The sequence below is a fragment of the Gavialis gangeticus genome, unplaced genomic scaffold, assembly GCF_001723915.1.
Source record: "Gavialis gangeticus isolate Ggan-Ray unplaced genomic scaffold, GavGan_comp1, whole genome shotgun sequence".
NCBI classification, from domain to species: Eukaryota; Metazoa; Chordata; order Crocodylia; family Gavialidae; genus Gavialis; species Gavialis gangeticus.
This window is the reverse complement of record NW_017729025.1, coordinates 24,243,750-24,258,985: the sequence shown is the minus strand read 5'-3', so window position 1 is coordinate 24,258,985 and position 15,236 is coordinate 24,243,750. Positions and strand designations below refer to the sequence as shown.

The following is a 15,236-nucleotide window of genomic DNA, read 5'->3' as shown; positions in this document are numbered from 1 at the left end:
ACTATTTTGTGTGTGGAGATAAGGCCTATAAAAATTTTCCCTCCAGTTGGAGAAGAACAAGCTATGTCTCTGCAGCATATCCTGCCTTTACTATGAGATCTCCCTTACCTAAAGGAAGAATTCGCAATGTTCGTGGAATTACAGAAAATCAAAGACTTTGGGGCATAATGTTCCCCAGCTATGGCGCAGGCTTAGCTATGTCCGAGATAAAGAAAGTTGCAGCATCTCTGGAAAAGATTGCTAATGCTATTGCTGATAGTTTTGATAAAATAAATACAGAAATGAAGGAAATAAGGCAAATGACATTACAAAACCGACTTGCATTAGATTATATACTAGCCAGCAAAGGAGGAGTCTGTGCTTTAATAGGTAAAGAATGCTGTACTTATATTCCCAAAAATTCAAAAGAAATCCAGGATTTAAGTAAACATATTCAAAAAGATGCAGCTAAATTGCATGAGTCAGATAGTCAGAATTTGAATTCTTGATTTAGCTCTATTCAAATTGATTCGGACCTTTTAACTGGTCCCCTGATTTGATTTGGATTGGGAGATTTGGCCACCAAATTGAGCCAAATCTCCTCCAAATCAAATCAGCACCTGAAGCTTTGCATAGTCCTAATAGTTACCTGGGTCCTCCCTCCTGCCCTTCTTGTGGATGGGCACAACATTGGCCCTCTTCCAGTCCTCAGGGACTTCTCCAGAGTGCCACAAGTTGTGGAAGAGTTTCGCCAAAGGTTCCACAATGACTTTGGTCATTTCCTTCAGCACTCTTGAATGAAGACCATCCTGTCCTGCTGACTTGTATACAGTACATCTAATTTTTTTAATTGGTTTAATTGTATTTTGAAAGAGAGACTGCCTAAGGATCCTAGAGCAAGCCTTGGTCTGTCCCCATGCAAGTGGGTCCTTCTCAGACTCCACTGATCCCTATCTAGTACTGACATTAGGTGGGCATATCTCGCTTGTTCATGCCCTCAAGGCACTCATTACCTTATGAGCTATTCATAGACTCAAACCTCCCCTACTGCTATGCCCATGCCTCACAGGTGTTTCCAATCATTTCAGTAGGCTCTTGGCCTGAGTCCAGTGTCATGTCTCTTCATACCTTTATGTCTTCTTGAACTGCCCTTCTTGGGCACTGGGCCTCTGATCTGTCTCTTGCCTTCTTGGGCATTGAGTCCCCGACCCTATCACTGCCTCTCTCAGGTGCTTGGCCTTTGGCCCCAGTTCTGCCACTCTAAGGTGCCAGGTCCCACACCCTGTGCCTGTCTCTTTCCCTCCATCTCTGGGCTCTCGGCCCCAGTTCTCACCCTCTTGGGCTATACTGCAGCTTATTTTTTGCCCTTTAGCAGGCTCAAGCCTCACAATGCCTCTCTGCCTCTATTGGGATCTCCTCTTACCCCTGATAGTCCCAACCCAAACTGCTGGTTAACATTTAAACAAAAGGCATAAGCCCTTTGGCTATAACTAAACTCTTAGCTTACTGGCTGTATACCAAAACCCCTACTCATCCCCTGGAGAACCTTAGCTCCTTACCCGTTATTCTCAGGTATAGCCAAATCTCAGTCACAGCCATCTCTCTGGACAGCTCTTCCCCTTTCAGGCTCCAGGGCTAAACTGGCCATCCTGAATCAGGCCCTGGGCTTATGTGCTGCATAGACCCTGCCCTCCCCAGCTACCTACAGGTATTTTCTACTTAGGCTTGTTGGCTTATTTCTAGGGTTCCAGAGCAGTTTACTGCTTCTGCCAAACTGCTGTAGCAGTGTCCTGCTTCCTATGCAGGGATCTACCCTGTTATAGTATTGCAGAGCAGCCAGCCCTGCAATAGGCACTCATAGCCTATAAATCCCAGGGGAGCTGCTCATAATGAGCAGCCATCCTCACCTGAGGCTCCTCTGCTGCTGTTTCTCCCTCAAAGTACCAGAAGTCCTAGGGTCCTTGTTACACTACTCCACCCAAGGCTTAAAACCAACTGCCTAGAAGTGGCAACAGCATTTCTAGTCAGGCAGCACTGAGGGAGTCACTTGACTTCACGGCTCATTATTATGTACCTGATCCCTTCTAAACTCTTCATTCCACAGCCCTCTCTTTTATAATGGTCTTGGTGTTCTACCAACCTTGTTATCCTTTGTTCTGCAATTCTGCTGTCTGTTAGCAGCTCCTAGTAATCCTATTTCAGTCCTGCAGATTGTTTCAAACTCATTGCAATGAACTTGTATTTGTTTTTTGCTTCAATCTTAAACTGAATAATCTGGCCCTAGTGTATAGCTTCTAGTTAACTGGAGAAAAATGTGTTATTTTTACATGTGATGATGCCCCTCATCATCTGCACCCTGCCCCCCCTTTCAAAATGCTAGATCTAACCATGCATGCATTTCATGATGGTGGCAGTTATCAGTGGGTCTGGCCTAAATTGTTAGGGTCACCACAGTCTGGTCAAGCTTATCTGGTCAGATAGATGGCCAAGGTGTGCACTTTGCTCCTTCACACCAGAAGGGTAAACACCAATTTCAGTTTAGATCAAATTGAACAGTTGGTAACTTAACACCATCTGAGTTGCTCTGTGGAAATGAAACCTTTTCGGAGAAGTGGACCAGATGGGAAAAAATAGACAGATGGAATAATATCCTATGCTTTACTAATGCTCCTAGCAACATCAGGGGGACAAATGACTCACACCCGGTAGGATTTTCCATGGACTAGTCGCAATAAATATCTCAGTTCAAAAAAGGCAAGGCAGGAAACATTGAGAATGTGAGCTGGGGGTCATGAAGTGTTGCTGATGAGCAACGAATTTTCATAGGTAATATTTGCATAACGATCATATATTTATATAGGATTTTTCATCAAATATAATCCATTCCGAAGTACTTTCAAACATAATCACCTAGATGTTGCTATCATGACAACCACCACTGAAATTCAGCCAGATATGGCTGCAGTTGGCCAGGATGCAATAGCACTGTGCATCAGATTAGGACAGAAAGTAAACAATACCTTTGTTAATTTGTGGGGATGGCAGACAGGTAAGCACATTCTCCCGGAGTTTGGAACCTGACCAAAACCTTAGATTGAACAAGACAGTCTGCACTATGTATTATTCACAAGAGGTTTGAGCCTACTCAACACTTACAGTTTTGAGGGCCTATTTCTGGCAGTTGGCACTGTGAAAAATCACATCTCTAACCAACAGCTAAACTGGTAAGAAACTAAATCTGAATGCAGTTACACCAGTAAAACTGCAGTTTTGTCAGTATAACTTATTTCAATCAGGGAACTAGAAAATATAAAATGAGCAAAAGAATTATTTTGCCAGTATAAGCTACATCTCCCCTGGGAGGACTTGAGGACATACTAGAGCTTTACAGCTTTCATAGATTCTATGATCCAGTCCAATGGTTTTTCACCTTGTTAAACTCAAGGCACCCGTCATTAGAGTCCAGTCTCCCTTTAAGAAATGCCAGCTCTTAGTTTTTACTTGTTGCTTGACGAAAGATAAATACTAGAGCAATTCTCCTGTCGCAAAGACCTTTAACATGTGAATCATGTGTAGGTTTTCTCACCTAACTGTGCTAATGTTAGGTGTGCATCACACTGTGGCACTCTCAAAAGGATCTCACGGCACCCTGGCTGAGAATCACTCATCTAGTCAGTCCTCCTGCATATCAGTCCATTACACTGGCCTGTACTCAGCCCAGTCACTTGTTATTTCAGCATCTCTTAGTTCAAGTCCAAACTTCAAGGCCTATTTGTGGCCCAATAAGGATTTAGAGCCAAACACTGGCCCTTGTTCTCTCCTCTGGCTTAGAGCTCAGAAATCAGCATGGCCTGCTCTGTGATTATCATTCTGCTCCTGCCCCTTTCAGACCACTCCTTTGTAGTGCACAAACACCGTGTACTGAAATAGTCTCAGCTGTTAACTGCCAATTATACATCACCGTGCAATATGCCATGATTTCCATGTCCACCTCAGTAAGAATTTGCAAGGCCTTTGGTATATCCAGCCCTCTTATTATCCAGGAGTTACGGCCATCACACTGCAACGTAGAACTCAGGCTGAGCAGGCTTGTTAGAACTACACTGCCTTCTTCTAGGGAACTGGAGGAAAATCCCACTGTAAATGCACCATAAGACACTGACTAAAACAAAATTATTTCCCAAAGCACTTCACACTGGCTTTCCATATGTTTCCAGGCAAATCACCTGTAGTGATGGTTTTGGAACATACTGCCACCTGCAGTGTTACCATGCGAGCAGAAATAGCATATGGACCAGTTTGCTCTCAACTTGTACACTACATGCAGGGAACAGGATGCAAGCAATTGCCAAGTAGGTGCCATGCTTGGAAAATCTTCCCTATGCCCGTATGCTGCATGGTATAAAAACATTTATATTTCATGCAGCAGTAGTTCCAGCACTCCCAGCGTGATCCTCAGTCCAAACCTCTCAGTGACATCATGGGGAGCAAGATCAGGCTATTACTCATGATACAAGACACGGGGAACTTGATCTCTTTCTTCCTTTATATATGCAAGAGGAAAAACTGATCTCAGTTATGGAACGGCCACTAGGGCTGTGCAAAGCTTCGGTAGCCTATTCAATTCGGAGGAGATTCTGCCCGATTCAGGAACTGAATCTCTGAATCCAAATCAGATTGAGAGACCAAGTAAAAGCTATGAATTGATTCAAAGCATCCGAATTGATTCAGAAAAACTTCAGAAAAGATTTGGCTGATTCGGAAATTCAGCCATAGACTAAACAGGCAGCTGACAGCTGCCTCCAGCTGGAAAGTCTGTTAGGGTTGCAGGAGGGGGAAGGGAAGGGAAGGGAAGAGAAGGGCAGGGATTGGGAGAGGGAGGGATTGGAGTTGGGGCTGGCGGGGCAGGAGGGCACATTACTCACTCAGCCCCAACGGCCCCAGCTCCCAGACAGCGCACGGTGCACTGCAGCACCACGCAGCACCCATGCCATAAGACAGCTGTTGTGCGGGTGCCAGGCAGGGAAGAGGTGATCTCCACTGTCCCCCACTGCCTGCATTGCATGGGGGGGGGTTGCCACGAGCGCCTGGAGGACCCAATTGCTGCTGCCAGAGCTGGTGAGTGCACGGCTTTTTTTTTTTTTTTTTTTTAAGTGCCAGGAGGCTGGAGCCAGGCAAGGGATGAGGCTGGGCAGGACAGCCATGGGGGCTTCTCCTGCAGCTCCCACCACCCAGGAAAAGGCAGGCACAGTCAGAGGAGCTGCCTGGCTGTGCCTGCCTCTCCCCAACTGATCTGAATCACTGAATCTGTCTGAATCAGCGCTGGATCTTCCAAAGCTGATTTGGCCGACTCAATTCAGGACAGTGATCCAAATCTCCTAATCGAATCACTGTCCTCTGAATCGGTTGAATCCAAATCGAATACTTCCCTGTTCGTACAGGCCTACTGGCCACTTAGCTGGAATCAATAGGATTTCTGGTGTGTGACAGAGCAGACTTTTTGCCTAGGTCCTGTACAATTGGAGCACACCAAATTTTCACAATTGTGCATGTAATAATAGGTCTGCTAGAAGAAATGTGAGGTGTTGGGTTCAGCCTTCGGTTTACCTTAACAACTGTAGTGTCTGTGACCAATTTTTTCCTAGGAGTAATGGCTTCTTTCAGTGCTTCTCTTACTTCCTCCTGCATAAAAGAAAATATTGAAAGCATTTAAAATCAGAAGTCATTTGTGTGTCAGGTTTCCAACACTCTCACCATCCCACTGGATTGGAAGACCTTTGGTCTCTAATTGTTCCTGGTCTAGTCCTTTTTAACGTAAAGCGGCACAACATACAACTGTCATAAGAACATTATTCTGTTTGATCTCTCTCTGTGTGTGCATGTGTGTATGTATAGACACACACACACATACATATACCATGTGTTTGGAGTCTACAGTCTATGGGCTTGTCCTCACTGCACTGGTAACTTGAGTTTTCTACACTTGAGTTAACCTCTCTCAGCTTAACTTAGCTAGAGGCAGTGATTACCCCCCACAAAACACTGAAGCTGCACAGAAATTTTGGATCAGGAGCACAGCTAGTTGTGTCCCTGCTGCTTCAACAGCAGCAGTACTTCGGCTGCAATTGCTACCAGCCCTACAAATGGGACAGCCATAGCAAGTCAGAGGAGGGACAGACAGACAGGTTAGAAACAACACCTCAAACTACCATTACAGTGAAGACATGCCTGTGCATGATGGGGAGATGGCTAGGGACTGGAAAGAGCAGATCATGTGATCCATCAGAGGCAAGGTCAGCTATTAAATGGCAATCCCCAACACCAGAGGAAGGGAGTTGATTTCCCATTTTTAAGTTTTAAAACTACTTCTTTCAAAGTTTCTGATGGTTTTCCCCAGCTCCATGTCCTCACCACTGCATGCAACTTTGGAATTAATTCCTGACACTGGAGCCACAGGAACACCAGTACCTGCATATGTCTGACCTCCACTACAGAGGGCAACTGTGACAGGGGCAAACTCTCAGGTCTGGTCACAGTACCAGCCCACCACCTGTCTTTGGGAAGGCCACCCACCTTACTTGTCTGCCATGCCTTGTTGTAAATTAGTTAAGATGTTAATTAGGTGGGAAGCTTCCCTTCAAGCACCCTGCTGTTCATGGGCAGTACCCCCGTTATCGTGTCCCATGCCTCGCAGATGACATTTGTGAGTTGTGCTATGCTCTAGCCTCAGGCTGGGCCCAGCTTGGCACAGCATTAAGCCTTTCTCACGCTGCCCTGTTCAGGGCCTCACACATACTGCCCCCCTCTCACTGGGGCCTCTACCACTCTGCCTGCTCTCACCAGGCCTCTCACACTCTTGTCCTTTACCAGGCCACATTCACTCCACCCTGCACCTTTGAGCGACCACATAGGCCATTAGGCTTGTCTCTGCACTGCTTCGCCATCCCTGGTGTAGCCTTTTGGGCCTCTCCTGCAACCTTCATCTACACGGTGGCTGGGCAATTTGCCAAACACTGGGCTGACTGCTCCTAGCCCTGCACTGGGTAACTCAATTCACCGGTTCTCTAATTGGGACCCATTACTCACCCCTTTTACTCACAGCTCTTTCTATGATGCCTACTTGGCATCAGGCCCATGTGAGGCCTCAGGCATCCGAAGACTTACCTAGACCTCCACTTTCATTCCTCTCTGGGCCTTAATTCTACTCTTGCCCCTCTCTGGGGCTCCAGGGTCTTACACCCCAATGGGCTCAGGTGCCATTCACACAGGCATGCCTGGCCCCACTACTCTCTAGGGTCTTGCACCCCTGTGGGCTCAGGTGCCACTCAGACAGGCATGCCTAACCCCACTACTCTCCAGTCTTAAGAACCCACCTATTGGCAGGGGCTGAGGTTTTCAGGCACCCCTACTCACCTCTCACCAGGTTGGTAACTAGACTGGCATTTTTGGGCGACTGTCCCACCACAGACAGTTCCACCAAGCCACCCATCCCCAGCAGGGTGCAGTTTACAGTCATGCCCAGGGCCAGGAGCTTCCAGCCATCCCCATAGCTCCTGCCATTACCTCCAAGATGTTCCTTGAGTAGCAGGGCAGCCAGGTGGTGTTGCTCCTTCAGCTGCTGGCAGCAGACTGCTGCATCTGCCCTGAGAGCCAAGATCTTCAAATGGCCACCTCATCAGGGCTAGCCTGCACCTGCCTGCTCTCTTCCTTAAAGTGGCAGACATCGAAGGTGCTCGGCCACCCACCTTCCCCCTTAAAATTGGTTCCTGGGGGAAGGCTCTTCCCTGCTGCTCACAAAGCAGGATCACTCAGAGCCTGCAACAGCCCTTAAGTGGTGGGCACCCCGCTGGTGCTCCACCACCCACATTCCCCTTAAAAATGACTCCTCACGGGTGTCTCCAGGCCTCCCTCCATGCACGCACTTCTCCAGCCTGCTGTAGCCCCCACTAAATAGTGAGCACCCCAGTTGTGCTCCGCCACAGCAACAAACACATTCAACCTAGTGATACCAGTGCTCATCCTAGGGAGATGAGATGGAAGACCACAGCTTTTCTGAATGCAGCAAACTGTCCAGGATTCAACCCATGAATGTCTATTTGAATTAAGTGTACCTCTCACTATTAGTAAATGTTCAAGCAAGCAGTTTTATATGTGCAGAAATAAAGGACAATCCTCATCACAGCAGATGAGGGTGTTCAGGAGAATATTCTTTATTCACTAAGACTATTCTTCTATTTGGGCCATTCTAGTTGTCCACTTCAGGAGTGAATAGAGTGCCATGTGACTTACAAGCCCAGTCAGACACCATGAGAAAGCTATCTTCAAAGAAGAATTCATAAGCTTGTTCATGTATCTTGACATACAGTCATTTTACAAAAGAAAAATAGGCTAATTTCACAATGACTATTATATGTGATGGTTTGGTAGTGACTCACACATGCACAGATGGTTACTGAGCCTGGTGAGATTCTAGCCACTACTTCTTCTGAAATAGAGACAGAAAAGAGAACCTGAAGACGTGTTTTTCCGTGTGGTCCAGACTCGCAAAAGCAAATAAGCATGTGCTTACCTTTAAGTACTGAAATCAATAAGACTCAACCCCAAGTTTAAGTACTTTCCACAGCTGGGACCTACACAAGTATGGATCTGACTACCTTTTTCTTTCTGAATTCCTGAGGGACATATGAGAATCTACAAAGCTCCTCATTTTGTTGTTCATCTTATTGTACGTAATGGATTTTCCCTCTCTCTCTAAGGACAAGTTGTCAGCGGGTGTGGTTTGAGAGCAGCTGAGAAGTAAGAATAGAAAGTGAAAGCTTTTCCAAAGTCAGGGAAATGCCAATGCTGCTGCTGCATTAAAAAGAGATGCTGGATTTGGAGACATTGGTCTCACCACTGCCAGTGGAAAACCCCTCATGCTGAAGCTTCAGTCAGACAATTCTAATTCATTTGTAAGCTACACATAAACAGAGCATCCTTCAAAGGGCTTTCTACCAGCTTTGGAAACTAAGGTCATTTATGCATCCCAAGGCCTTCAGCCACACTGAACCCTTATGTAAAAACTATGCAAAGGGATGGGCAGCTGCATAAGCCTGTGTGCTGTACCGGGGGTGTCTGTGCCAGCCCCTCTGGATTAGTGTGGAAGGAAAACTACTTTGGGAGCAGGCTGGATATGAATTGTGCGAGGATCCGCAAACCCACTGCTACTAAGATCCAGTGGCTTCAGTAGTCTGAATGACATGTTGAAAGGGATGGCAGCCACTACGCTAGACTATAGTCCAATTAATGTCCTCAAACAATTCCCGGAATTTCGGCAGTGCATTTCATCTCCCCCTTATCTCTGTACCATCAGTCCTTTGGTATTATGTCGGTGAAATGGATTTCCCCAGAGCATAGCTCATGCAGCACTAGGATGATGTGAGGCAGCGTAAGCTTTCTAGCATTTCCCTGCCAACATGCCAAAAGAACATGGCCTCACCCAGTAAATGGAAGCAAATTATTCACTGTCCACGGGCCTTCAGTTCTTGGCTTGTTTACAGAAACAGCCAATGCAATAATTATATGGGGTTGGGTTACCTGTAACCTGGGCATGTGTGTGCCAGGAACCACACTGAGGGCTCCAGCACCACTCACATCATTCTCTGGGTTGAACATTGTTGTTACGCTCCTAAAGAAATAGGCTGCCGAGTAGAGTCAATTCAGAGCCAGCTGGGCAAGACTCTCTGACCTGTTCTATGTACGAGTCATACCAAAAAAACCAGCATATAAATTAAGGAAGGTGGGTCTGGGGTAACAATGAAATTTGTTAAAACTGTGCGCTTTTACCTTTGCAGCTGCAAGTAGTTTTTCCTCCAGATCTGAAAAAATCCGCACAAGACACAGGGTTTCCATGGAGACCTTCTGCTCCAGAGTCCAACTGGGTTGCAGAAGCTTCTCACTGCAATTGCACACACAAAAAGCAGAGCTCAATAGGTATGGCCATTTCCAGCAGCTATGTGCCCTGTCCCATCACAGTTCAGACCTATCTGCCTTATGTAGCTTGACTCGGGTCAATTTTGGGGCATGCTGAGCAAAACTGGCTAATTGTGGGCACAGAACACCCCAAGTCTCTCAGCTAGGAAGCAGCTTGTACAAGAATAATGATTGTTTGCACCCTTCTAAGCCTACCACCTTTCTTTGCCCCTTGTTCCCTATTTCCTAATTACCACCTCCCTTTTCTGATACCCCCAAGCCTGTCCTCAATTCTTTCTGCAGCATTCCCCTACTTCAACGGGTTGTTGTGAAAAGAAGCACATTAATTAGTGTGAGGCATGATGATACTCTGGTAATGGGGATAACTAAAGCAGCACCTTCTGCCTGTGATGAGCCAGAAGCAGACAGAGCAGCCAGCAAGAAAACCAAAGGGACAGAAAGAAAAGCACTAGAGGCAAAACCTGAAGTGAAAGCCAACCTGAAATGTTTTTGGGCAGAGTGGGGTTTTTTTGGGAAATGACTTGCAATTGTGAGCAAAGAAATGTCTGTGTCCATGGACCTCATGTCCCTTTTCTGTAAATAAACAGGACTGCAATAAAACAGTACCTAATACCATTCATTTCTTCTTCTGATGAAGAACAATCTGTAAAGCCCTCAATGTTATCTAACCACTTAGAGAGATTAAAATAAACATTGAACAAAGCTAATTTGGTGGGAGTAGCTGATTTTCTTCTCATGGTCCAAGTATTGCCAGGTTGAAGCTAAATAGAGACCATGTTTAGAAATGAGGGAAAAAAGACTGAAAGGTCTAAAAACAAAGAGGAGCTGTTTGGATTAGAACATACCTTTTGCACATCTTAAGGCTCCATTCATAAACTAAAAGACATCTGCTAAAGTTAAAGTCACAGTCTATAAGTGTGGTAAGGTGAGAAGATAAGCAGACATTACAGCATTTCCTGTAGCTGGTAAGCAATCCTGCTTCTTTGAAGAAAGCTCTTCTGCATTCCAGGGTGGGAAGAACTGTGGTTTCCAGTTGCTTCAGATGTTTTCTTAGTGCCATGTCATCTGTGCTAATGGCAGATTCAGCAGAGGGGAACTGTGCTGCCATGCAGTCTATTAACAGATTCTCCAGACCTTTATTCCAGTATTTTGGTCTCCAGGTTGAAGTGTCTTCCATTTCATTGTTACTATCAAACTGTTCTTTTTTTCCCTGTTTCTGCCACTCCAGTGAGGCAGCTACTGATTTCAGGGGCTCTAGTAACACACCATCACCACTCTGAACTGCTCTTTTCACAACTTCCCACATTCTCTCTTCTAGTTTGTTGTAAAGTGCATCAATCTTAGCTTTATCCACAGTCATAGATTGTTCCAGATCAAAAATACGATTACAAGCATCAAAAAAATTCTTTTGCTCTATGACTTGACAAATGGCTTCATCTGCAACAGAGAGACAATATAACCAGAAGTTTATTGACTTACCAAAATACTTTTCTACGGCATTTCTCACTGTCACAGTACTCAGACAACTGCACCTCTGATCTGTTCTGTTCTCCTCAAGGGCATCTCACTCCAGTTGTCACTTCTCTCAGGAAAGGCACCTACATCCTTCTGCTTCCAAACTGGAGGCTTGGGTTACAGACGAGCTTCTAACAATTCACTGCCATTCTCCCCGCAGGTCTGACATTAGTGCAGCACCTGCAATCCTGTTCTCTCAGGGGCAATGGCAGGGTTAATCAGTGACCAGCCAGCTCTCATAAAGCAAATAACTGGTTATTAAACTAAGAGCTTTACAGGGAAAACCTATTGTAAAAGCAGTAAGATATGCATGTCTAGCTCAGCAGACAGTCACACAGCTCCCATGTGGAGACCTTAGAGAGCTAATGTGCTACAGAATCTCTTGCAGGACCTGTCTTTACTGACCACAGTGTCATAGGACTTCTTGGAGGAGTATCAGTGGCATCTTTCCCCAGGTCAGAGCAGTCACTTCAGAGAGTTTTATGCATTTTGTCTGCCAACCATCTGGGACCAGGAAAAATAATGCATGCTACTACCCAGCTTAGACACCTGCATCATCTGGTCATGAGGGCACTGTTTTAATTATCTCCCCCAAGCCTCCAGTAACTTATCATTCCTGCAGGAAGCAGGGCTTCTTAGCCCACTCACTGGGCTAAGAATGTAATCACAAGTCAACCCATTCAGATACACATAACACGCATAAAGTTAATAGTTTTGAAATCCATGTTTCCAAAGCACCAGCTCTGTCCCACCAAGCACCATACAGATATTAAGAATGTATCCTACAGCACCCATGTGAGGTATGGAAGTGATTTCATTCCCATCTTACAGATAAGGAAATGTGAAGCACAGGACTGTTAAATAACTTGCCCCAGATCAGAGCTAGGAAGGAAATGTAAATCTCTTAATCGTTCATGCAGCACCCAGAACCCAACTAGATCAAACCAGGCAGTCCGGGCATGATGGGCAACCCCCTGGAAACAATTTAGAATACAAATGGGGAAAGTAAGGGAATTACGTGCATTTTTTTTTTATAAATAGCGTATGTACCTTAGTTTAACTATGTGTTGTTATCCAGCCTAGGCAGAAATAAATCAAAGGAGGTAGGACAGGGGAAACAGACACAAAATGATAGAGAAACAGGTGGAATATCCTAAGGATCTTTGAAGAGTCAGCAAAAAAGCTCTGGACTGGGAAATCCTTCCTTCCTGGTTCCAGCTACTTTAGCAAGATGTACTTTTACCAGATCTCAACCTTAAGATTATAGGGAATGCTGAAATCTCCAGCTGTCCCAAAGAAGAAATGTGGTCAAGTGGGTGATGACAGACGTGCAGAGCACATTGCATTCGGCCAGTCGTAACCAGAAATGGGGTAACTGGGTTGTGGGGAAAGGAAGGTAAAAAATATGCCTTGCTCCTCATGCTCCCTACCTTTGGATGGATGAATAATGCTTTGCTTTGAAGAAGCTGCTTTCTGTCTTTGTAAATGTATGTTGACACAGCCACAGACTCCACAAGGAAAATAGCTCTCCAGTGCCAAACTTAGCTGGGTATGTTGCATTAACCCAGCTGGTAAAAAGATCATGAGCACTCAGAGATCCAGGTTATGAATGGTGGGCCCACCTAGCTTCTCCTGTGGGAGGAGTAATGGCAACCAGGCCGCCAACTTTAGGGGAGCATCTGAGATTAATTTAATGCGGTTTGCCTTGTGAGTCACTTACGGTACCTGATAGCATGGTTTCCCAGCCTGGATAGATGATTAAGGCACATCAGCCTCCTCAGCCATTGGCACACGAGGAAGCAGTGTGGCCAGCATTCACATGTGGCCCCCTTAATCCCTTTTAACTAAATGACCAGGTACATGCTCACATCTGGTTTAATCTTCAGCATGAATCTAAAGCAAGGCTTAAATTCTCTGGAATTACGGCAAAACACCTTAACCTGGTGACCACCTTGACAACATGTTTAGTGGGTAAAAACACTTACCAATAGAATTCGGAGGCTGGATGACATTGTCCTTTAAGGGATTTAAAATGGTGATTTACATTGACCTCCAGACCCAGGTTCCTAAGGAATATGACCATTTCACTTGTGGGCTATACCAATCAATAAAGGTTAGTTCCCAGGGTGTCAACCTTTAAACATCCAACTGATTCTCAACCAGCATGCTGCAGCACCCAGCGATGCCGTAAGATCCTTTCAAAGGGGTTGTGGCATGCTGCACAATGTTAGAACTGTTGGGTCTGCAAACACCAACATAATTCACACGATAAATGCAAAGATTTTATGTAGGGATCCATAATGTCAAGAACATTCTGCCCCATTGTGGCAACAGAAGAATTTCTCTGTTATTTTTCCATATGCAAAAAAACAGTGAAAATTAACATCTGGCATTTTCTGAGGGGTGCCTCAAGTCTAACAAGGGGTGCCTTGAGTATATAAAGGTTGAGAATCACTCCTCTAGCAGTAAATACAGCATATAGAGGGAGTTGTGTTGGCATGAGCTACTCAAGTATGTCCCTCTGCATAATAATGAACAAACAGGCCACCACATGAGCGCTCTTACAACCAAACTGTGTTTTGTCATATATTTTATACGAACGATCCTAAGGCCCTTTGCAGTAATAAATAATACAGTTGCAAAGTGACTCAGAACAAACGAGAAAGAGGAGTGAAAGTAATGAAGTTACAAGGAAAGTTGTTTCAGGAAGGATTTCAAACTAGAGGAAGAAGCAATGAGGGGAGATGTAGGAAGCTTGTTCCAGATAGGAGTGCCGTGGTGAAAAGAGGCAGAAGAAGCCAGTGCTGGCCAAGCCACAGGAAAGGTCAGGGCTGCACACACTGTACCTGAGGATTTTGGCTCCTGTGTGGCCACAAGCTTCTCTCTAGCATCTTCCTTCTCACTCTTTGCCTTCTTCAGCAGTGCACCTGCTATATTTTTAATTCCCTGAAAGCCATGGGTTTCCTGCTTCTCGGGAGACTCTTGGGAAATCATTGGTGCATTTTCACCAGAGGATGCATTCCTCTGCTTTCCCTTTCCAAAGAGCTTACGCTTCAGTTTCCCCATAATCCCAACAAGAGACAGTGGTTTGCTCTCCAGTGGCGAATGCAAAACAGAAATCGCTGGCTTGTTCTGATTTTACAATCTCAGCCTTAAGCAATTCCTCTCCATGAAAAGAAGTCTGTCCTGGGTTCCAATATCTGTACTACTGCCTGCTTCCACACACTTCCAAGTTGCCCAGCCAGCTTCCTAGCTCAGCTGAAGCAGGAAATGTTTATATTCTGCCAGCCCTGCTATGTAAATTACCCACCATTGGATCAAATACCGCACAGCGCATGTAACCACAAAGTGCTGGGGGAAAGCCAGTGGAATTTTCACCAGTTTCGAAATGACTAAACTTGCTGAGATGCTGCCAGCTCATGAATATTTACAGTTCGCTCAGGAATGTTAGAGGTTACTATTCGATGCACAGTTTGTTTCTAACTGTCCAAAACACTGCCCTGGTGCAAAGAGTCCCCCTACATACCTTCTCCTGCCCCTGAGACTTCTCAGTAGAGAAGGCATCGTTCATTAAACCCGCATCTGAGTGACTCACCCAGTCCAATGTCAGCCAGTCGGGGGCAAACCCAGCCAGACCGGTGTTGGTGTTTGCTTTTCTCAGTGGGGAGTTCTGATGTGATGCGTGTGGATCTGAACCCTTTGGGGTGTCCTGATGCTGCCTTAGGCTGCCTCCCACTGGTTTTCTACAACCTGGCATTTTTAAATAAAGA

General features: G+C 45.5%; 1 protein-coding gene across 1 annotated transcript in view; it reads right to left on the bottom strand.

Moving 5' to 3' along the window:
• Nucleotides 1–14,671, bottom strand: part of LOC109298428 — a 49,908-nt gene extending 35,237 nt beyond the window's left edge. Inside the window, exons 1-4 of the mRNA XM_019518521.1 lie at nt 14,313–14,671; nt 10,797–11,388; nt 9,805–9,916; nt 5,587–5,661 (exon numbers count right to left, since the gene is read on the bottom strand). Of these exons, the coding sequence (XP_019374066.1) occupies nt 5,587–5,661; nt 9,805–9,916; nt 10,797–11,388; nt 14,313–14,532 (999 nt within the window). The 5' untranslated portion in view covers nt 14,533–14,671. The remainder of the gene's footprint in view (nt 1–5,586; nt 5,662–9,804; nt 9,917–10,796; nt 11,389–14,312) is intronic.
• Nucleotides 14,672–15,236: the final 565 nt, after the last annotated feature.